We start from the raw sequence: 23,514 nt of genomic DNA on the forward strand, positions 1-23,514 counted from the left end.
ACCCGTTCCAATGACACGATACCACGGTCCACGCCTTTCGCGATAACGGGGGTACAGTTCAACCAAGAATTCAACAAACGAGACAACCGGAACAATGACGACTGGTTACAAACATCAGCCGCTACCCAGTCATAACCGGCCTTAGCCGGCCAATTACTCTCTGCTATTTCTTCGGGAGGATCTTCCCTCACCTCGGTCACTGTCTCCATCGGGATCCTCCCCACCACAGCCACCGGACTACTACTCTCCTCCTCAAAATGCCTACCTACACTCCCCCTAGATTTGATGAAGGATTGACCCCAACCAAGGATGGAGGCACATGCTTAAGAAGACTAAGCATGTTTAAAAAGGAAGTTCACTAATCCTTTATCCCTTTCATTTGTGTTTGTTATTTTTGATTCCCTAAGTTGACTTAGTTTAATTAACTTTAGTTGACTTCTTGACCTTTGACTAGGTTTGACATGTTGACTATAGTTGACTTGACTTAAGCCAACATGCTAATCTATGTTTATTTGCTTTGTAGGTTAATTAGGAGTAAGAAAGCAATGCTAGGTGGCGCATGGTGATTGGGGAGCATAAATGATATGGATGAGAGAATAAAGCAAAGGCATAAAGCATAAAGTAAAAGGCATAAAATAAGTGTACCTATGTACCTTTGGTCTCCTTTGTTTTTAGCATACTTTGGCCACTTTTTGGAGACATATGAGACACATTCTTTATCTCCTTTTGTGCTAGAATAAGATTAGCCTTGCACACACCATAGTTAGGTCTTTTGTCTCTGATTTTTTGTAACCTTATTTGACCTAGTTTCTAGAAGCTAGGGTTAGGTTTTTGTAGAGACATCCTTAGGTATCTTTTATTTGCTTAGAGGCCCATAAACTCTTCTATATAAGGGGTGCTCCTAGACATGTAAAAGGGTTGAACATTTTGAAGTAAAACCACTCTTGTGTCTCAACCATTTGTGAGAGTTTCCTCCCTAGGGAGTGAATACTTTTAAGCCTTATCTTGCATAGCAAGTGGCGGCACACATCCATTCATCTTCAAGGTTGCTATGGCTTCTAGCCTAGCCTTGTAGTGGCGTGCTTCTCACATTTGTACCATTTCTTTCCTTTCCATTTTATGTTTTCTTATTCCTTTAATTGTTCTTGGTTTTTTGTGATTTATGTGCTTTCCATTTCCTTTTTGTTTTGAATCAATCCATCATCTTCTTCTCTTGAGCTTTGTGAAAGGAACCTTCACATCTAGATAGCTTGCTATCTTAATGTCCAGTGGGGATTTCACTTAGCTTTCTTAATCAACTCACACCATATTCAATAATCTTAAAAAGGAACAATATAATCCTTCATCAAGATTGCACACTTCCACTACTTGAAGAAGACAATGACACAGTATCACTACTACTAGACATACCTTTTTTTTAAAGATGTCGGCAGAAACAAGGAACTAGTCGGAATGATCTAATGCACGCAAGTCTCTGATTATGAAATTCTCACAAATGAGCTAACAAACGCAAACCCTTCACAAAATCCGCATTGATAAGCATGAATTCCAAACGACAAAACTTCTTACCGCCAAAAGTCACAACCCATACCAATCGACACAAGGCATACCAAAGGTCATGACAGGAACGACGGCGCAAAACCCCTTTTTGATTAGACCCCTGACACCCCCTTACCTGCTATAAACCTTTTCATGTCTTTAGCCTTAACACTGTTCATCACATTTAAAGGCTGGGGGACTGGTGTACCACACCTAGTCGGCCTAGCTGAAAAATAACAAACACTTGTCATTCTTAACCGACATAACTATATCGACAAAGGCTGGGGGACTGGTGTACCACACCTAGTCGGCCTAAGCCGAATAATAGCAATTACCATATACATGCTAAGGTACCTAGACTAAACCATTAAAAAGCGACATTGGTAAAACAAGCCAAAAATAACAATAGCGCCCTAAGCCGTTAAAGGGTAACCAGCCTAGGCCGACAACTCCACGAAAATAACCAAGGACTTGGCAAAAAATAGAACGTTTCAACAAGATTCACCAGCCCACAATAATCAAACTAAGGGCCTGGGCTAAGGCCCAGGCCCACCTACGGCCCAAGCAAGGGCCCAGCCCATGACATGGCCAGACATAATTAATAATCTATAAATACGCATGGACCCCATGAATTAAAGGTACGCATTCATTACTTCCCTAATCACCAGATTTGACTTTTTGAGAGATTTCGTTGACTTGAGCTTCGGAGTGCCTTTTGCAGGTAACCCCTCTCGGGTCCAAACCGACCACTCCGAGATACCCCTAAACGATACATATCAACCGGGAAGAGGCCCACTGAGGAGATGGCAGACCAGGGTAAGGTAATACTTGTGTCTAACAGATCTTGTTTGTTCTCTGCAAGAACAGGGATTAACGGTGAAAGTGAATGGATTTAGAGTAAAGTTTGTTGATGTTTGTGAGTGATTTAATGGATGTGATAAATTAAAAATTATATTTAAATCATAAAAAAACAAGATTACCAAATTGTACTTTATTTCAAAAATAATTAAAATTATCATTATATAAGTTTGATTTATCGTAGAAAAAATATGAAAATGTATAAATGAAAGTAACATATTTTAATAAAAAAATATTTAAAAGATAATGTAATAAAAAATTTTATAATTAAAAATTACTTTTTAAACCTTATTTTATAACAATTTTCAAATTTTCGTTATTAATTATTTTTGTAAAAATAATTTGAAAAGTCATATTTTTACATCATTTTCATAATTAAGCTAAAAAATAAGTTGCGGACATAATTGTAATCTTAATATAACCCTCAAACCAAGACATAACAGAGATGATTTAAAAAGAGAAGAATTTCCCTCTTCCTTCCCCTCTCTCTCCCTCAAGGTTGATCGAATGGAAAGGGAGAGGATGACATTAAGTGGATTACAGTGTGAAGTTTGTGTTATTCACTTTAAGTGGATTAACGGTGAAAGTGGGGGGATTAAAAATAAAGTTTGTTAAAGTTTGTGAGTGATTTGATGGATGTGATACATTAAAAGTTATGTTTAAATCAAAGAAAAACAAGATTACCAAATTGTACTTTATTTTAAAAATAATTAAAAATTATTATTATATAAGTTTGATTTATCATAGAAAAAATATGCAAATGTATAAATGAAAGTAACATATTTTAATAAAAAAATATTTAAAAGATAATGTAATAAAAAAATTTATAATTAAAAATTAATTTTTAAACCTTATTTCATAACAATTTTCAAATTTTCGTTATTTTTACATCGTTTTCATAAATATGCTAAAAAATAAATTGCGGACATAATTGTAATCTTGATATTACCCTCAAACCATTGCATAACAGACATGATTGAAAATTAGAGGAATTTCCCTCTTCCTTCCCCTCTCTCCCTCAAGGTTCATTGGATAGAGAGGGAGGGGATTACATCAAGTGGATTACAGTGTGAAGTTTGTATTGTTCACTTTAAGTGGATTAAAGGTGAAAGTCAGTGGATTAACAGTAAAGTTTGTTAAAGTTTATGAGTAATTTGATGGATGTGATAGATTAAAAATTATATTTAAATCAAAGAAAAATAAGATTACCAAATTGTACTTTATTTTAAAAATAATTAAAAATTATCATTATATAAGTTTGATTTATCGTAGAAAAAAATATGAAAATGTATAAATGAAAGTAAAAGATTTTAATAAAAAAATATTTAAAATATAATGTAATAAAAAATTTATAATTAAAATTTACATTTTAAACCTTATTTTATATCAATTTTCAAATTTTCATTATTTTTACATCGTTTTCATAATTATGCTAAAAAATAAATTACGGACATAAATGTAATCTTGATATCACCCTCAAACCATAGCATAAAAGACATGATTGAAAAATAGAGGAATTTCCCTCTTCCTGCCCCTCTCTCTCCGTTATGGTTGATCAAATGAGGAGGGAGAGGATGACATCAAGTGGATTATATTGTGAAGTTTGTGTTATTCACTTTAAGTGGATTAAAGGTGAAAGTGGGGTGATTAAGAGTAAAGTTTCTTAAAGTTTGGCACTGGTTTGATAGATGTTATAGATTAAAAATTTTATTTAAATCATAAAAGAACAAGATTACGAAATTGTACTTTATTTTAAAAATAATTATAAATTATCACTATATAAGTTTGATTTATCGTAGAAAAATATGAAAATGTACAAATGAAAGTAACATATTTTAATAAAAAAATATTTAAAAGATAATGTAATAAAAAAATTATAAATAAAATTACTTTTAAACCTTATTTTATAACAATTTTCAAATTTTCGTTATTTTTACATCGTTTTCAGAAATATGCTAAAAAATAAATTGCGGACATAATTGTAATCTTGATATTATCGTCAAACCATTGCATAACAGACATGATTGAAAATTAGAGGAATTTTCCTCTTCCTTCCCCTCTCTCTTCCTCATTGTTGATTCGAGGGAGAGAGATATAATGAATTCAAGTGGATTAGAGTGTGAAGCTTATCTTGTTACTTTAAGGGGATTAAAGGTGAAAGTGAGTGGATTTAGGGTAATGTTTGTTCAAGTTTGTGACTGATTTGATGTATGTGATAGATTAAAAATTAAATTTAAATCATAGAAAAACAAGATTACCAAATTGTACTTTATTTTAAAAATAATTAAAAATTATCATTATATAAGTTTGATTATCGTAGAAAAAATATGAAAATGTATAAATGATAGTAACATATTATAACAAAAAATTATTTAAAAGATAATTTCATGAAAAAAATTATTATTAAAAATAAATTTTTAAATCTTATTTTATTACAATTTTCAAATTTTCTTTATTAATTATTTTTGTAAAAATAATTTGAAAAGTTATATTTTTACATAATTTTCATAATTAATCTGAAAAATAAATTGTGAACATAATTGTAATCTTGATATCACCCTCAAAGCAAGACATAACATAGATGATTTAAAAATAGAAGAATTTCTCTTTTCCTTCCCCTCTCTCCCTCAAGGTTGATCGGATGGAGAGGGAGAGGATGACATAAAGTGGATTACAATGTGAAGTTTGTGTTATTCGTTTTAAGTGGGTGGATTAAGAGTACAGTTTGCTAAAGTTTGTAAGTGATTTGATGGATGTAATAGATTAAAACTTATATATTTAAATCAAAGAAAAACAAGATTACCAAATTATACTACATTTTAAAAATAATTAAAAATTATCATTATATAAGTTTGATTTATCGTAGAAAAAATATGAAAATGTATAAGTGGAAGTAACCTCTGTTTAGCCTTCACGTTTTTACCGTTTGGGTACGTTGGTTTGGTTAGGGTTTAACCTCCTACCTCTGTTTTGTCCTGGTTTTCATGTCTCAACTCACTACTCTAGCTCTTGGAGCTGTGGTGCTCTTTAATTGCGGACTTGTTGTGTTTGCTAGCGTCTAAAAAGGTAAGGGAAGCTTGGTTTTTTTTCGCTTTTTTGAAATATGTGGTTTGTTTCGTTTCTGTTTTATGCTTAAATGATTGGAAAACGTTAGTTTTGGTATATTTCTGAGTTAGGGGTTTAAATATTTATGAAACTGTGATGTTTGACGTCTTTTTTCGTATTCTACTGTGTCACACAGTCGTTGGGCGAGTTCCTTGGCTCGCAAGGCGATTGTGTATTTTTTTGATATGTGCAGTTTTAGAAATACCGACTTTTGCGACTCATTAACCGTTGGATTGAACTCAAATTTTTACATGTGGTTCATAACATGCTATTTTATGGTTTGACTGGTTGGATTGTCAATTAGATGTCTGTAGCTTGAGAAATGTGTCACGCATTATTGCAGTGATTTTGGTTTTGTGATAATAAATTTTCTTAGAAATTTTGGTGTAAGAATTATGGTTGTGTGTTGTGCTTGATTGTATGAGATTAAATGAAGTCTTGTTATGTTGAGTATGAAATGGAAAACATGACTTGTTTGGTTGGTGGTGGATTGGCATGAGACTTAAGATGGCATGTGAAAATTGTTGGTAAAAGAGTTTCAAGGGAAACTCTTGGTGATGGTGGTTAGTGTATACCTTGATATAGGAGATGTCTAGATAAAAGAGGGTATCGTGAACTCTAATAATTGTTCACGCTCACACACAGTAGAATGGTTAATGTGGTGAGAGTGGCAGGAGGTCCTAGTCTTGGGACATATTGGGTCCAAGACAATAGAGGATTAACCCTGTGTGTGGTTGGGTGATAACCCCTTGCGTCTAGACTCTGCAGAGTTTAGGAACCAACACAGGTGCATACTTCCTTTAGAATCCTATATCAAGAGTATGATCCGGATATCGAGTCGTAGTAACTTGCATTTGATTGTTCTCACATGATCTGAGTGTTTTCTATTTAATTGTTAATAACTTGTTTTGCCTTGTACATGCTCTATAATTTGTTAAAGATATTTTACACTAGCTTACCTCTTTTATCTTCGTGTTGTGCTTGTCTTGTTTTCTCTTTTGCGATGATCACCTTGTTGGTGGGAGTAGATGGGAGAAACGTTGAAGGTGGACCTGATGGTAACAGCGGTGCGGTGTAGTGGGCCCTGTCACCTTTGGCTCTTGGGAGCAGTTTCATGGCCTTAATACCTTTTTTTATTCCTTGCTCTAGAAGTTTTGCTTTTTGTATAACTGCTGAACCCCTGTGAATTATGTTTTGTTAGAGGCATGTATGATAGATATGCCTCAATTTCTTTTATGGTATCAGAGCCTTCGTTCCTTAGTTTCTGTGGGCTATGTGCTTGCTTAGCTTTTGTTGTGCCTTTCTTGTTGTGTTTAGGTGAGTTTCTAGTCTAACCAAGTTTCTAATGGCTCTTTTTGTGTGTCCAGTGATATGGCACCCTCTCGTATAGCTCCTCCTCCACCCTCTCAGGGTGATGGGCAAGACCTGGCTAGGGCGATTGAGGCTATGGCTGCAGCCTTGACGCAACAAAGCAATGCCATGTTGCAACAGCACGAGGCGGCTATGCAACGCCAGGAAGCCTCTCTTGAGCAACAACACGTAGTGATGTAGCAGATGGAGGCTGCGAGGCAAGCTTCTGAGGTTGCCCAGAGGCAGCATATGGATGCTCTCCGCCAGTTAGGGGAGAATGCTGCTGGTGCTCCGATGTATGGTCCTCATCCCCAACCTCCACCCCATGAATGAAGTTTGGAAGACTTCTTGAAGCACCAACCCGCCAAGTTTGATGGCAAGACGAGTCACGACCAGGCGGACCAGTGGATGAGAGATATGGAGCGCATCTTTGATGCCAAGAGATGCACCAATGAGAGTAGGCTTGCTTTCACAGTCTACATGCTCACAGGAGAGGTTGAGCATTGGTGCGCTAGTATGAGGCTGGTTATGGAAGAAATGCATGAGGAGATCACCTGGGAGGCCTTCAAGAGGAAGTTCCTATCAGAGTATTTCCCTGATAGCGTGAGATACGCTAAAGAGGTGGAATTCCTCCAGCTGACACAGGGGGATAAGTCTGTAGTTGAGTATGCAGAGAGATTCAAACATCTGGGACGCTTCTACACCATGCCACTGGATGAGGAGGGGCGATGCAGAAAGTTTGAAAATGGACTTTGGGGAGATATCAGGTTGATGGTGGCACCGCTCTCCATCAAGGATTTTGCAGCCTTGGTGGAAAGAGCACGAGTTATGGAGCGGATGAAGGCTGAGATAGAAGCTCAGCAAGTTCAGCAGCAGCAGAAGGCCAACGAATCATCTGGGTCCAGACTTAGAGGGGAAAAGAGGAAGAAACCCTATTCTAGGCCGCAACCTCAGGTGGCCAAGGGATTCACCCCTCAGCAGTCATTAGTGCCTAGATGTTATCAGTGTAACAGACCACATTTGAGGGGTGCATGCCCGTAGTTGGCTAGCACACGGAGATGTCATGGCTGTGGGAAGATGGGGCATTTGATTAAGGATTGCCCCTCCTCCAGAGGAACTACGGTGACGTCCCCGTCTCAAACTCCAACTCAGACTCGTCAGGGGAGAGGGGGCAGCAGGCCCCAAGCGGCAGGCAGAGTGTATGCTATGACCGGGGCGGAGGCGACAGGCTCAGGTAATCTTGTTGTTGGATGTTGTTTGATTGCGGGAAAACCCCGATGTGTGTTGTATGATTCGGGAGCGACACACTTCTTTGTGTCAGAGTCTTGTGTGCTTGAGTTGGGTTTGCCGGTTAGTGAGCTACAACTCGATCTTGTAGTGTCTACGCCGGCATCTAGGTTAGTCAGAACGTCTTCTGTGTGTGCTAGATGTCCAGTGGAAGTAGAGGGACGCATGTTTAAAGTGAATTTGATATGCCTACCTCTCATTGATTGTCGGGAGAAGAAGTTGTTGTTCTCCGACATAGAGGAGTCGGAGTTGTTGTCCTCTCAGGGTGTCTTAAGGGAGATCAAGGATTGTGCCCAGTGTTACTTAATCTATGCTCAGTTGGAGGTGGAGAAAGAGGAGAGAATAACGGTAATCCCCGTCGTGCGGGAGTTTGAGGATGTGTTCCCTGAAGAGGTACCCGGTTTACCCCCGAGGAGAGAAGTAGAGTTCTCCATTGATCTGGTACTAGGAGCGGGTCCCGTGTCAATAGCTCCTTATCGCATGGCTCTTGCAGAGTTGGTGGAATTGAAGAAACAAATTAAGGAGTTGCTTGATAAATAGTTTATACGGCCTAGTGCTTCGCCGTGGGGAGCTCCAATGTTGTTAGTCAAGAAGAAGGATGGTGGTTCGAGGCTGTGTATGGACTACCGTTAGTTGAACAAATTAACTATCAAGAACAAGTACCCCTTGCCGAGAATCGACGTCTGATGGATCAGCTACATGGGGCGTCAGTGTTCTCCAAGATCAATCTGCGATCGGGTTATCACTAGATCTTGGTGAAGGCGAAGGATGTCCAGAAGACTGCCTTTAGATCCAGATACAGGCATTATGAGTATGTGGTTATGCCTTTTGGTGTGACCAACGCTCCAGCCTTGTTCATGGACTACATGAACAGGATCTTTAGACCGTTTTTAGATAAGTTTGTCGTGGTCTTCATAGACGACATACTCATCTACTCCAAGACTCATGAGGAACATGCCGAGCATCTGAGGATAGTGCTGGGAATCTTGAGGGAGAAGCAATTGTTCGCTAAGTTATCAAAGTGTGATTTCTGGATGAAGGAAGTACAGTTTCTGGGGCATGTGATATCGGCTCACGGTATAGCTGTTGATCCAGCTAAGGTGGAGGTTGTGATACAGTGGAAAGTCCCAAGTCCGTGACGGAGATTCAGAGCTTTGTGGGTCTAGCAGGCTGCTATAGGAGGTTTATTGAGGGGTTCTCCAAGATAGTAGCACCCCTGACACAGCTAACCAGGAAGGACCAACCATTTGCATGGACTGATAGGTGTGAAGAGAGCTTCAGGGAGCTTAAGCTGAGGTTGACGAGTGCTCCCGTTTTGATCATTCCAGACGTGAGTAAACCCTTTGAGGTTTACTGTGATGCCTCTCATCAGGGTCTTGGTTGCGTCTTGATGCAAGAAAGGAAGGTGGTGGCTTATGCTTCAAGGCAGCTGAAGATTCATGAGAAGAACTACCCCACTCATGATCTAGAGCTAGCGGCAGTGGTCTTTGCTTTGAAGATTTGGAGGCACTACCTATATGGTGCGCAGTTCCGGGTGTTTAGTGACCACAAGAGCCTGAAGTATCTCTTTGATCAGAAGGAGTTAAATATGAGGCAGAGATGGTGGATAGAGTTCCTAAAGGACTATGACTTTGAGCTCCTATATCACCTAGGGAAGGCGAATGTGGTGGCTGATGCATTGAGTAGGAAGACGGTGCTTGTGGCACACTTGATGATTAAAGAGTTGGAGTTGCTTGAGAGCTTCAGAGATATGAGGATACAAGTTGAGTTGGAACAAGAATTCATTAGGTGTAGCACCTTAGTTATATCTAGTGACTTCCTAAGCTTGATTAAGAAGAAGCAAGCAGAGGATGCTAGCTTGCAAAAGGTAAAAGAACTGCTTGGATCTGATCAAGCAAAGGAATTTGCCTTGGGCGGTGATGGCGTGTTGAGGTTCAGAGGCAGAGTTTGTGTGCCTAGTGATGCAGAGGTGAGAAGGTTGATTCTTGAGGAAGGACACAAGATTCGTCTTAGTTTGCATCCTGGCATGACTAAGATGTACCAAGACCTCAAGGAAAACTTCTGGTGGCAAGGCATGAAGAAAGAGGTAGCACAGTTTGTATCCGCCTACTTGACCTGTCAAAAGGCGAAGGTGGAGCATCAGAAACCCGGTGGGACGCTCCAGCCCTTGGATATTCCGGTGTGGAAGTGGGATAACATAGTTATGGATTTTGTTACCCACTTACCTCGCACAGTGGGATAGCATAACTATGGCTTGTGGTAGATCGGTTGACCAAGAGTGCTCACTTCTTGGCAGTGAATCTCAGAATGTCTACGACCAAGTTGGCCCAGCTCTACATCCGGGAGATAGTGAGACTTCATGGGGTGCCCGGTAGCATAGTGTTTGACAGAGACCCCCGGTTCACTTCGAGGTTCTGGCAGACGTTGTAGAATGCCTTGGGTAGTAGTTTGAGGATGAGTTCCGCCTATCATCCTCAAACGGATGGGCAATCAGAGAGGGTGATTCAGTCCTTGGAGGACTTGTTGAGGACGTGTATCCTGGACCACCTTGGCAGTTGGGATGAGGTGTTGCCGCTGGTGGAGTTCACCTATAACAACAGTTACCAGGCGAGTATAGGGATGGCGCCTTATGAGGCTTTGTATGGGAGGAGGTGTAGAACTCCCTTATGTTGGTACCAGGATGAGGAATCAATTTTAGTAGGGCCAGAGTTGTTGCAGCAAACCACAGAGAAGGTACTTTTGGTGAGAGATAGATTGCAGGCATCATAAAGTCGACAGAAAGCTTATGCAGATCGGAGTAGAAGACCCTTGGAGTTTGAGGCTGGGGAGCATGTGTTCTTAAGGGTGACCCGAACCACCGGCGTGCGAAGGGCTATTCGCTCCAGGAAGTTGTCTCTTAAGTTTCTGGGTCCATATAAGATCTTGAGAAGGATAGGACCTATAGCTTATGAGATTGCTCTGCCACCCTAGTTGGCTAACCTCCATCCAATTTTCCATGTCTCACAACTGCGAAAGTATGTGTTTGACCCGTCGCATGTCTTGGAGGCTGAAGATGTGCAAGTCAGGGAGGATCTCAGAGTGGAGGTACAACCAGTGGCAATAGAGGATCGCCAAGTCAAGGAACGGAAAGGAAGAGCCACTAGTCTTGTTAAGGTCATCTAGGACCGGAGGACAGGTGATTCCACGTGGGAGCTAGAGGAGGACATGAGAAAGTCATATCCACATCTTTTCTAGTAAGTCTTAATTTTCGAGGTCTAAAATTTTTGTTGTTGGGAGAGATTGTAAACCCCATTTTTTTCAGCTTATATGTGTTTGGGCCTAGCCTTTTCGTAGGCCCAAGGCCAGGCCATGAAGGGGACCCCCAATACCTTGTCCAGCCCCTCTCACTCTCACTTTCTCTTTTTTTCCAGAAACCATTCTCTCTTCCCTCTCTCTACTGAAGCAAGAGCTCTGCTAGGGCACAGGAAACCTTCCTTTTTCGAGCTAGTCAAAATTCATTCTACCTCCAAGTAAGTCGAACTTTGAAGCTCCTTGGTCCTTTCTTCACGTTTTTACCGTTTGGGTACGTTGGTTTGGTTAGGGTTTAACCTCATACCTCTGTTTTGTCCTGGTTTTCATGTTTTAGCTCACTACTCTAGCTCTCGGAGTTGTGGTGCTCTTTAATTGCGGACTTGTGTTGTTTGCCAGCGTCTAAAAAGGTAAGGGAAGCTAGGTTTTTTTTCGCGTTTTTGAAATATGTGGTTTGTTTCGTTTCTGTTTTATGCTTAAATGATTGGAAAACGTTAGTTTTGGTATATTTCTGAGTTAGGGGTTCAAATATTTATGAAATTGTGATGTTTGACATCTTTTTTCGTATTCTGCTGTGTCGCACAGTCGCTGGGCAAGTTCCTTAGCTCGCAAGGCGATTGTGTATTTTTCTGATATGCGCAGTTTTAGAAATACCGACTTTTCCGACTCATTAACCGTTGGATTGAACTCAAATTTTTACATGTGGTTCATAACATGCTATTTTATGGTTTGACTGGTTGGATTGTCAATTAGATGTCTGTAGCTTGAGAAATGTGTCACGCATTACTGCAGTGATTTTGGTTTTGTGATAATAAATTTTCTTAGAAATTTTGGTGTAAGAATTATGGTTTTGTGTTGTGCTTGATTGTATGAGATTAAATGAAGTCTTGTTATGTTGAGTATGAAATTGAAAACATGACTTGTTTGGTTGGTGGTGGATTGGCATGAGACTTAAGATGGCATGTGAAAATTGTTGGTAAAAGAGTTTCAAGGGAAACTCTTGGTGATGGTGGTTAGTGTATACCTTGATATAGGAGATGTCTAGATAAAGGAGGGTATCATGAACTCTAATAATTGTTCACGCTCACACAGAGCAGAATGGTTAATGTGGTGAGAGTGGCAGGAGGTCCTAGTCTTGGGACATATTGGGTCCAAGACAATAGAGGATTAACCCTGTGTGTGGTTGGGTGATAACCCCTTGCGTCTAGACTCTGCAGAGTTTAGGAACCAACACAGGTGCATACTTCCTTTAGAATCCTATATCAAGAGTATGATCCGGATATCGAGTCGTAGTAACTTGCATTTGATTGTTCTCACATGATTTGAGTGTTTTCTATTTAATTGTTAATAACTTGCTTTGCCTTGTACATGCTCTATAATTTGTTAAAGATATTTTACACTAGCTTACCCCTTTTATCTTTGTGTTGTGCTTGTCTTGTTTTCTCTTTTGCGATGATCACCTTATTGGTGGGAGCAGATGGGAAAAACGTTGAAGGTGGACCTGATGGTAACAGCGGTGCGGTGTAGTGGGCCCTGTTACCTTTGGCTCTTGGGAGCAGTTTCATGGCCTTAGTACCTTTTTTTATTCCTTGCTCTAGAAGTTTTGCTTTTTGTATAACTGTTGAACCCTTGTGGATTATGTTTTGTTAGAGGCATGTATGATAAATATGCCTCAATTTCTTTTAAGTACTTCTCGGATGACTGTAATGGAAAATCCTTATGTGTACTGTTCATCTTATGACCCTCTTATTCCTATAATTATGCGATGCTGTATTTAGTAGTTTATACTATTTAAATGGGATGTCATAATTTAAAAATAAAAGAATTTTCCTCTTCCTTCCCCTCTCTCCCTCAAGTTTGATTGGATAGAGAGGGAGAGGATGACATCAAGTGGATTAGAGTGTGGAGCTTGTATTGTTCACTTTAAGGGGATTAAAGGTATAAGTGAGTGGATTTAGAGTAAAGTTTGTTAAAGTTTGTGAGTGATTTGATGGATGTGATAGATTAAAAATTATATTTCAATCATAAAAAAACAAGATTACCAAATTGTATTTTATTTTAAAAATAATTAAAAATTATGATTAAATAAGTTTGATTTATCGCAGAAAAAATATGAAAATGTATAAATGATAGTAACATATTATAACAAAAAATTATTTAAAAGATAATTTCATGAAAAAAGTTATTATTAAAAATAAATTTTTAAATCTTATTTTATTACAATTTTCAAATTTTCTTTATTAATTATTTTTGTAAAAATAATTTGAAAAGTTATATTTTTACATAATTTTCATAATTAATTTGAAAAATAAATTGTGGACATAATTGTAATCTTGATATCACCCTCAAAGCAAGACATAACATAGATGATTTAAAAATAGAAGAATTTCTCTTTTCATTCCCCTCTCTCCCTCAAGGTTGATCGGATGGAGAGGGAGAGGATGACATAAAGTGGATTACAATGTGAAGTTTGTGTTATTCGTTTTAAGTGGGTGGATTAAGAGTACAGTTTGCTAAAGTTTGTAAGTGATTTGATGGATGTAATAGATTAAAACTTATATATTTAAATCAAAGAAAAACAAGATTACCAAATTATACTACATTTTAAAAATAATTAAAAATTATCATTATATAAGTTTGATTTATCGTAGAAAAAATATGAAAATGTATAAGTGGAAGTAACATACTTTAATAAAAAACTATTTAAAAGATAATGTAATAAAAAGTTTTATAATTAAAAATTACTTTTTAAACCTTATTTTATAACAATTTGCAAATTTTCGTGATTAATTATTTTTGTAAAAATAATTTGAAAAGTCATATTTTTACATCATTTTCATAATTAAGCTAAAAAATAAATTGCGGACATAATTGTAATCTTGATATCACCCTCAAACCAAGACATAACAGAGATTAATTAAAAATATAAGAATTTTCCTCTTCCTTCCCCTCTCTCCGTCAAGGTTGATTGGAGGGAGAGGGAGATGATGAATTCAAGTGGAGTAGAATGTGAAGTTTATGTTGTTCACTTTAAGTGGATTAAAGGTGGAAGTGGGTTGATTTAGAGTAAAGTTTGTTAAAGTTTGTGAGTGATTTGATGGATGTGATAAATTTGTTAAAAAAACAGATTTGTCTAATAGCTCAACCCAGAAAGGGATCTGAATTGATTAATGAGTTTTTCACTTGTTTAATGTGAATCTTGAAGGAGTCTTTAAGTCTTATAGCTCAATTAATCAATTTCGCAGTTCTAGGTTAATGGACTGTTTAAAATCAATCAAGAAAGATTGTGAGAGAAGAGAAAGAAGCAATACACCACAATTTATACTGGTTCGATTCAAGATGAATCTACATCCAGTCTTCTCCTAAGTAACTCACTTAGGAGGATTCCACTAACACAGATAGGATCCAAGAATTACAAGAACACCTATATAATTCTAGACCCTAAAAACCTAAGAGCTTGATCTACCAATCAAGAACTCCCCCTACGAGCAATACATCCACGCAATTGCACCTAGGCCTACACTTCACACAATGAAGCAACTGTAATCAGGAATACAATAAACAGAATCAAGAAACGAATACACCTATGTTGTGCAGATTTGACAATATGCTCCTTGATTCAAGCAAGACCCATCATTGTAGAATCAACTATCAATCTTCTTGGATCTGCACTTGAATGATCTTCCAGAATGCTGAATATCTCTGTGACTCTCAGAAGGCTCTCTCTTAGAAGGAAAACTGCGTAATTTATCAATTTTCTCCAGACTTAAAGCAGATTTTAAAACTAGCTTTTATACAACTTTCTCTGCTGTCATTAATGGATTAGCAATTTACCTAATCGATTATCGTGAGTGTATTTTCACTGCCTTAGTGCAATACTCACAACTAATCCATTAGTTAAAGAGCTAGCCATTCATGTTTGCACAAGCAAGAGTGTAATGGTTAATTACAACTTAATGCAGGCTTGATTTACATCTGATAATTTCATATAAACAGCCTAATGCACAGCCTAACTAAAACAGGACTAATTCTAAACTGGTAATGCACATGAAGTGTAACTTGGACATCATCAAAACCATCTTCATATGACTTGAAGTAGCTCCCCCTTTCAACAATCTCCCCCTTTTTTATGATGGCCAAAATATGTCCTGTAACATAGCAGCATTATGTGTCCTACAATACAGAAACAAATAGCTTTCTCCCCCTTTGGACATTAGCAAAAAGAGCATAGGGGTGTAACACAACCAAACCAGCACATACCATGAACATCATAAAGTAACAATACAAAGTATGACAATACTAACAACGCAGCAGGTGAAATCAGTAGCACATGTTAAGGATGGATAAACAGATCCAACAGTAGGAATATCAGAGTGCATACAGGCAGTTAAGGATTACAGTACTAGCAGATGAGTAATCTAATGAATTATGTAGTGTTCAGAAGCAACAAATTAGCCATAGTAGGAAAACGATAATCCATTAGAGAATTACCTAATGGATTAATTTATGCAGAAATATGAAAAAAAATGCACATTTTACTTCCTTTTTAGTGAACAAACATGCAATAAAATCAAAATATGGGAGTACTTCAACCAACAAGTATACTTGATCACAATAGAAGAGGAACTTTTCACCTTGGCAATGCCTAAATTTTGACCTTTGTTATTATCACCTCTTGTAACATGACCATTAATTGGCTGTGTAAGATATCCTGCAGAAGTTCTTCATATCTCCTTTCATGTGTCTTGAGCATCCATTATATAGAAGCTACATTGTTTTCCTTGCATCAAGACACACCTGAAACAAAGATTAAAGAGAAGATGTAGGTACCCAATTGAACTTTGGTCCTTTCATGTTTGAGGTGTTCCTTTAGGTACCCATTTGTACTCTCCTTTAGGAACCCCACAATTTTTAAAATAGAAGGAATTTGATGCATGACCAAGTTCAGAATAGTAGGAGCAAATGACAAATGTTGGTTTACTCATATTTAGAAAATTTCTGGTGCCTAATGGATTAGATTTCCCACTGTAACCTATTCCCTCTTTATTAAGCACACTCCTTTGAGATCCTAACACTACATCAAGGTTTGATCTTCCCAAAGTGAATTTTGAGAGAGTTTTCATTAGGTAATCTATCTTTTCTAGCTGTCCTGGGCATTTTTCACATTGGGGAGAGCTTGTGTCATCTTTGGACCTAGAGTGTTTCTTAGATTTCTCTAGTGTTTCAAGACTTGTTATCAGATTTTCATTTCCTCTTCTAGTTGCTTTACTCTACCTTCAAGCCATTTAATTTCTCCTATACGCGTATTATTTGACTTTTGCAATTTTGTGGCTTCCTTATGCAATTCATTAAAAGCATCAAGTAATTCATAGTAGTTATTTTCATCATCATTGGAGTTGAAACTACTCACACTACTCTTAGAAGAGCCTGTTCTAGCCATAAGACGGAGGTTGGTCTCTTTCTCAATGCTTCCATCAGAATCACTGGATGAGCTGGAGTCACTATTGTAAGCTTTCCTTTTCTTCTTGTGCTTGTCTGCCTCACCTTTCTCTTCTAGTTTTTGCTTCAGCTTGAGGACAGGGCATTCAGGTTTGATGTGTCCCATTTTTCCACACTTATAGCAGGTTGGAACATGTTTTTCTTGTTTCCTAGAAGATCTTTTAATTTCTGCAGAATTACTGTTAGATTTGTTCTTGTGCTTTAGAAATTTTGAGAACCCCTTTACCATTAGTCTCAAAGCTTCATTGTCAAAGTTATAATCATCATTAGAGTCATCTGCAGATTCTGCTTTCTTCAGTTTTGCTGCAGATTTTACAGCACTCTTCAAGGCTATTGTGTGCCTCTTTTCTCCATCCTCTTCTTCCTTGAGTCTTCCAAGCTCTAGTTCATGTTCCCTTAGTTTCCCAAAGAGTGTGGCTATGTTTATGCTAGTGAGATCTCTGGATTCTGAAATTGCAGTGACTTTGGGTTGCCATGTCCTATTTAAGCTCTTCAAAATTTTGATATTAAGTTCCTCTTTGTCAAAAGTCTTGCCAAGAGCTAGGAGGTGATTTACTATATGTGTAAATCTTTTCTGCACATCACAAATGCTTTCTCCAGACTTCATCCTGAACATTTCATACTCTTGAATGAGAGTGTTCTTCCTTGCCCTTTTAACTTCATTCATGCCCTCATGGGTTACTTCCAAGACATCCCACATTTCTTTGGCTGATTCACACACAGATACCCTGTAAAATTCATCCAAAGTTAGTGTAGAAGATATAATATTTTTGCCTCTAACATCATAGTGTGCCCTCTTATTTTCATCAAGAGCCCACTGTGAGAACTCTTTAAGAACAATTTTTCCTTCTACTATCTTAATTGGTTTAAAAGGTCCATTCACCACAGCATCCCATACCCCTTTGTCCACTGATTCAAGAAAAAATTTCATTCTAATTTTCCAAAAAGGGTAGTTTTCACCAGCAAACAAAGGTGGCCTGTTGATGGATGCCCCTTCAGCAAAGGTTTGAGATGTATTAGACATATCAGGATCTTTCTAATCGATTATCGTGCGATTAACCAGCTCTGATACCAATTGTTAAAAAAACAGATTTGTCTAATAGCTCAACCCATAAAGGGATCTAAATTGATTAATGACTTTTTCACTTGTTTAATGTGAATCTTGAAGTAGTCTTTAAGTCTTAAAGCTCAATTAATCAATTTCGCAGTTCTAGGTTAATGGACTGTTTAAAATCAATCAAGAAAGATTATGAGAGAAGAGAAAGAAGCAATACACCACAATTTATACTAGTTCGATTCAAGATGAATCTACATCCAGTCTTCTCCTAAGTAACTCACTTAGGAGGATTCCACTAACACAGATAGGATCCAAGAATTACAAGAACACCTATATAATTCTAGACCCTAAAAACCCAAGAGCTTGATCTACCAATCAAGAACTCCCCCTACAAGCAATGCATCCACGCAATTGCACCTAGGCCTACACTTCACACAATGAAGCAACTGTAATCAGGAATACAATAAACATAATCAAGAAACGAATACACCTATGTTGTGCAGATTTGACAATATGCTCCTTGATTCAAGCAAGACCCATCATTGTAGAATCAACTATCAATCTTTTTGGATCTGCACTTGAATGATCTTCCAGAATGCTGAATATCTTTGTGACTCTCAGAAGGCTCTCTCTTAGAAGGAAAACTGCGTAATTTATCAATTTTCTCCAGACTTAAAACAGATTTTAAAACTAGCTTTTATACAACTTTCTCTACTGTCATTAATGGATTAGCAATTTACCTAATCGATTATCGTGAGTGTATTTTCACTGCCTTAGTGCAATACTCACAACTAATCCATTAGTTAAACAGCTAGCCATTCATGTTTGCACAAGCAAGAGTGTAATGGTTAATTACAACTTAATGCAGGCTTGATTTACATCTGATAATTTCATACAAACAGCCTAATGCACAGCCTAACTAAAACAGGACTAATTCTAAACTGGTAATGACCATGAAGTGTAACTTGGACATCATCAAAACCATCTTCATATGACTTGAAGTAGCTCCCCCTTTCAACAATCTCCCCCTAATTACTTTTGAAATATTCTTTTATTACTTTAACATCCCATTTAATAGTCTTTCACACTATCAAATAAAACATTAAATCATGATCTGACATAGCAGATAGTGGAGTTAGCAGTTATATAAACATAGTACATGAATCTGGTACAGTTATCCAAAAATATAAGAAAGCCTAATAACTTGCTAAGCTAAGACTCCTCAAAAATCTGATTCAAAACTACCACTGCCGTGAGTAAAAGGGGGGTCAATTTCTGCTCTGAAGGGGAGCATCTTCATCTGGACTAGGCTCTGCTCACACCAACAATAGGCGATCATAGCAAAGGAGAAACCACGAGCGCAAAACCACATAAACAAAAGAAAAGGGTAAGCGAACTGAAAGAAAAAAAAGATAACGCAGAACACCATTTACATTACTCACTATCCGGATTGTGTAAGCGGCATTGGAGCTCTTGGTGGCTTGCACCTGCAACGGTTCCCAAACTCTGCAGAGTCTGGACACAAGGGGTTATCACCCGACCGTTCCCAGGGTAAGTCCCCTCCGCGTCTAGGACTGGATCAAGTCCAAAGACTAGGACCTCCTGCTACTCCTCACGACATAATCCATTCTACTCTATCTGAGCACGAATGATTATTGGAGTTTCAGGATACCAACCAATACGGATTCCGCACGCCCTTACACTCTAACAACTCATATGAATTTCCCTTGAAATTCCATTCCAACCATCACACTATATACTAAATCTCTTCAAATCTCATCACACAATTCAATAAATAATGACCTATCAAGCATACAAAAGCTTCCTTGCATAGACTCATAGTAAAGCATGTTGTTTTTCCTTTAAAACAGAAGTTGATGTATTCCACTGCAGTGAATCTCGCTTAAGCTAGGCAATCTAGCCCAGGCGAGAAGCTATCTCGCTTAGGCGAGGCTACCTCGCCTAGGCGAGACATCGAACAATGGCAAGGATTAAAAACTGGGCGAACTCTCGCTCAGGCTAAACTGGCTCGCTTAGACGAGAGTGTATCTCGCTTAAGCGACTCCAGCTCGCCTAGGCGAGATCTCGCTTAGTATCAGAGGTGAGTCTTCTGATAGTCTCGCTAAGGCGAGAATCGCCCGCCTAGGCAAAAATAACAGATCATCCCACTGTTTTCACATGCAAGAACAGAAATTCAAGGCAACCATGATCATACACACACACAAGCCTTTCCAGAAATCAATTCAGCACACCAATCTCATACAAAACATAAATTTACAACTCAAATGGAAAAGTATCGGTTAGCTTCCCTTACCTTAAAAAAAAACACCACAAGCAAGGCTCTAACACAAGGGCACCTCAAATCCTCAACCTAAGGGGCTGAAATTCGAAAATTCTAGGTGAGTACAAGACTCTAATTCGGTTTTGGTGGGTATTAAACTCCAGAATTCCAGAATTGAAAAGAATTAAGGGAAAACTGGATTTGACTTACCGGAAGGGAAGGATGACTCAGCTAGAGGAAAGTTTTTCTCCTGGTTCTGGGTATCAGCAGCTGTAACAGAGGGAAAGTGATTAGAAAAGGGAAACAATTGAGTTTTGCTTCAGAGAGAGATGGGCGACTGTTTAGAGGGAGGGAAGAACAGTGAGGTGTAGTGTGGTTCTGAGAGAGAAGTTGGGGAAGAAGAGGAGAGTGTATGGAGAGGGGTTAGTGGGTCCTTATAATCTCCCCAACAACAGAATTTTCGTCCCGAAAATTAAAACTCACCATAGAACAGGTGTGGATAGGACTTCTTCACATCTTCCTCAAGTTCCCAAGTGGAATCACCAGTTCTCTTGTCCTAGATAACCTGAATTAGACTGATAGACTTTCCCTTTCGCTGCCTTGTCTGGATATCACCAAGACTAACAGGTTGTACCTCCACTGAAAGATCTCCTCTAATCTATAGGTCTTCTGCCTCAAGCACATGTGAGGGGTCAGCCACATATCTTCTGAGTTGAGAGACAAGGAAAATAGGGTGAAGGTTGGATAGCTGAGGGGGTAAGGCGATTTCATAAGCCACTGGTCTAATCCTCCTCAGAATTTGGTATGAACCAATGAACTTAGGAGATAACTTCCTTGAGCGAATAGCCCTCCCCACACCGGTGGTCGGGGTAATCCTCAAGAAAATATGATCTCCAACAGCAAACTCCAAAGGTCTTCTCCTCTGATCGGCATAGGATTTCTGTCTGCTCTGAGACGCCTTCATCCTTTCTTGTATTAACTTGACCTTCTTAGTGGTCTGCCTCAATAACTCTGGCCCTACCATCACAGACTCTCCGTCTTGGTACCAACACAAAGGAGTTCTGCACCTTCTGCCATAGAGAGCTTCATATGGCGCCATGCCGATGCTTGTATGGAAACTGTTATTATAGGTAAACTCTACTAAAGGCAGGACCTCATCCCATGCACCGAGATGATCCAATACGCATGTCCGCAAGAGGTCCTCAAGAGACTGTATTGTCCTCTCAGACTGGCCGTCTGTTTGGGGGTGGTAAGCCGAGCTCATAGATAACCTGCTGCCCATGGCACTCTGCAACGCCTGCCAGAAACGGGAGGTGAATCGGGGATCCCTATCAGAGACTATGCTCGACGGCACTCCATGAAGCCTCACAATCTCACTGATATACAACTGTGCCAGTCTTGTCATGGACATCCTCAGGTTTACTGCTAGGAAATGGGCACTCTTGGTTAGACGGTATACTATCACCCATATGGCATCATGGCCCCTCACCGTCCATGGCAAATGGGTAACGAAATCCATGGCTATGCTATCCCATTTCCACTTCGGAATCTCTAACTGCTGCAGCATCCCTCCAGGCCTCTGGTGTTCTGCTTTAGCCTTCTGACAGGTCAAGCAAGACGACACATACCGAGCTACATCTGACTTCATTCCTGACCACCAGAAAGATTCTTTCAGATCATGGTACATTTTAGTCATGCCTGGATGCATGCTAAAACGACTCTTGTGCCCCTCTTCGAGAATCATGCCCTTCACCTCCAGATCCTCAGGTATGCAGACCCTGCCTCTGAACCTTAACACCCCATCACTCCCTACCACGAAGTCCTTGGCCTTCTCAGTGCCAAGCAATTCCACGGTCTTCTGCAACTTAGGATCAGGTAATTGCCTCTCTTTAATTAGGACGAGGAAATCACTAGACACTGTGAGATGGTTGCATCTAATGACATCCTCTCCTAAAATCACCTGCAGCCGCATGTCTCTGAATTGCTCTACCAACTCCAACTCTTTAACCATCATATAAGATGCGTGAACTGTTTTCCAGCTTAGGGCATCGACCACAACATTCGCTTTTCCCGGGTGGTACAACAACTCGAAGTCGAAATCCTTTAGGAACTCCATCCATCGTCTATGTCTCATGTTCAACTCTTTCTGGTCAAACAGATACTTCAGGCTCTTGTGGTCACTAAAAACCTGGAATTGAGCGCCATACAAATAGTGTCTCCAGATTTTTAGTGCAAACACCACAGCCGCTAACTCAAGATCGTGTGTGGGATAGTTCTTCTCATGACTTTTGAGCTGCCTAGAGGCGTAGGCAACCACTTTCCTTTCTTGCATAAGAACACACCCTAGCCCCTGGTGGGAGGCATCACAATAGACTTCGAAGGGTCTGCTGGTATCAAGGATTACCAACACAGGAGCACTGGTCAACTTCTGCTTCAACTCCTGGAAGCTATTTTCACATCGGTCGATCCAGGCAAAAGGCTGATCCTTACGTGTCAGCTGAGTCAAAGGTGCTACGATTCTTGAGAACCCCTCAATGAACCTTCGGTAGTATCCTGCCAGTCCTACAAAGCTCCTAATCTCAGTTGCTGATTTAGGACGCTCCCATTTTAACACAGCTTCCACTTTGGATGGGTCCACGGATATGCCCTGAGCTGAGATCACATGCCCCAAAAATTTAACCATGGTCATCCAAAACTCGCATTTAGACAGTTTCGCATAGAGCTGCTTCTCTCTCAGGATGCTCAGAACGGTCCTCAGATGCTCTGCATGTTCTTCATGAGTTCGGGAGTATATCAAGATGTCGTCTATGAACACCACCACAAACTTGTCTAGAAAAGGCCTGAAGATTCGGTTCATATAATCCATGAACAAGGCAGGGGCGTTAGTAACGCCGAAAGGCATCACTACGTACTCGTAGTGCCCATATCTGGATCTGAAAGCAGTCTTCTGCACGTCATCAGACTTAACTCTAATCTGATGGTATCCGGATCTCAAGTCGATCTTCAAAAACACAGCAGCACCGTGTAGCTGATCCATCAAGTCGTCTATCCTTGGCAGAGGGTATTTGTTCTTGATGGTTAGTTTGTTGAGCTGCTGGTAATCAACACAAAGCCTAGAGCTGCCAACCTTCTTCTTGACCAATAACACCGACGCTCTCCAAGGCGACACACTGGGCCTGATGAATTGCTTCTCCAGCAGTTCCTCAATCTGTTTTTTCAATTCTGCCAGCTCAGCAGGAGCCATCCTGTA

The 23,514-nt window shown here is 39.2% G+C and overlaps 2 protein-coding genes across 2 annotated transcripts; both read left to right on the forward strand.

Moving 5' to 3' along the window:
• The first annotated feature begins 7,269 nt into the window (after positions 1-7,269).
• On the forward strand, positions 7,270-7,893 carry LOC114188655 (uncharacterized). The gene has a single exon (XM_028077233.1). The coding sequence runs from the start codon at positions 7,270-7,272 to the stop codon at positions 7,891-7,893; it is 624 nt and encodes a 207-aa protein (XP_027933034.1).
• A 36-nt stretch (positions 7,894-7,929) lies between these two features.
• LOC114188663 (uncharacterized) lies at positions 7,930-8,679 on the forward strand. Its single transcript, XM_028077246.1, has one exon. It carries the CDS (start codon positions 7,930-7,932, stop codon positions 8,677-8,679), a length of 750 nt encoding a protein of 249 aa, XP_027933047.1.
• Positions 8,680-23,514: the final 14,835 nt, after the last annotated feature.

This window comes from Vigna unguiculata, chromosome 1, assembly GCF_037176805.1.
Source record: "Vigna unguiculata cultivar grain cowpea cultivar isolate G323 ecotype 2 chromosome 1, ASM3717680v1, whole genome shotgun sequence".
Taxonomy (NCBI): Eukaryota; Viridiplantae; Streptophyta; class Magnoliopsida; order Fabales; family Fabaceae; genus Vigna; species Vigna unguiculata.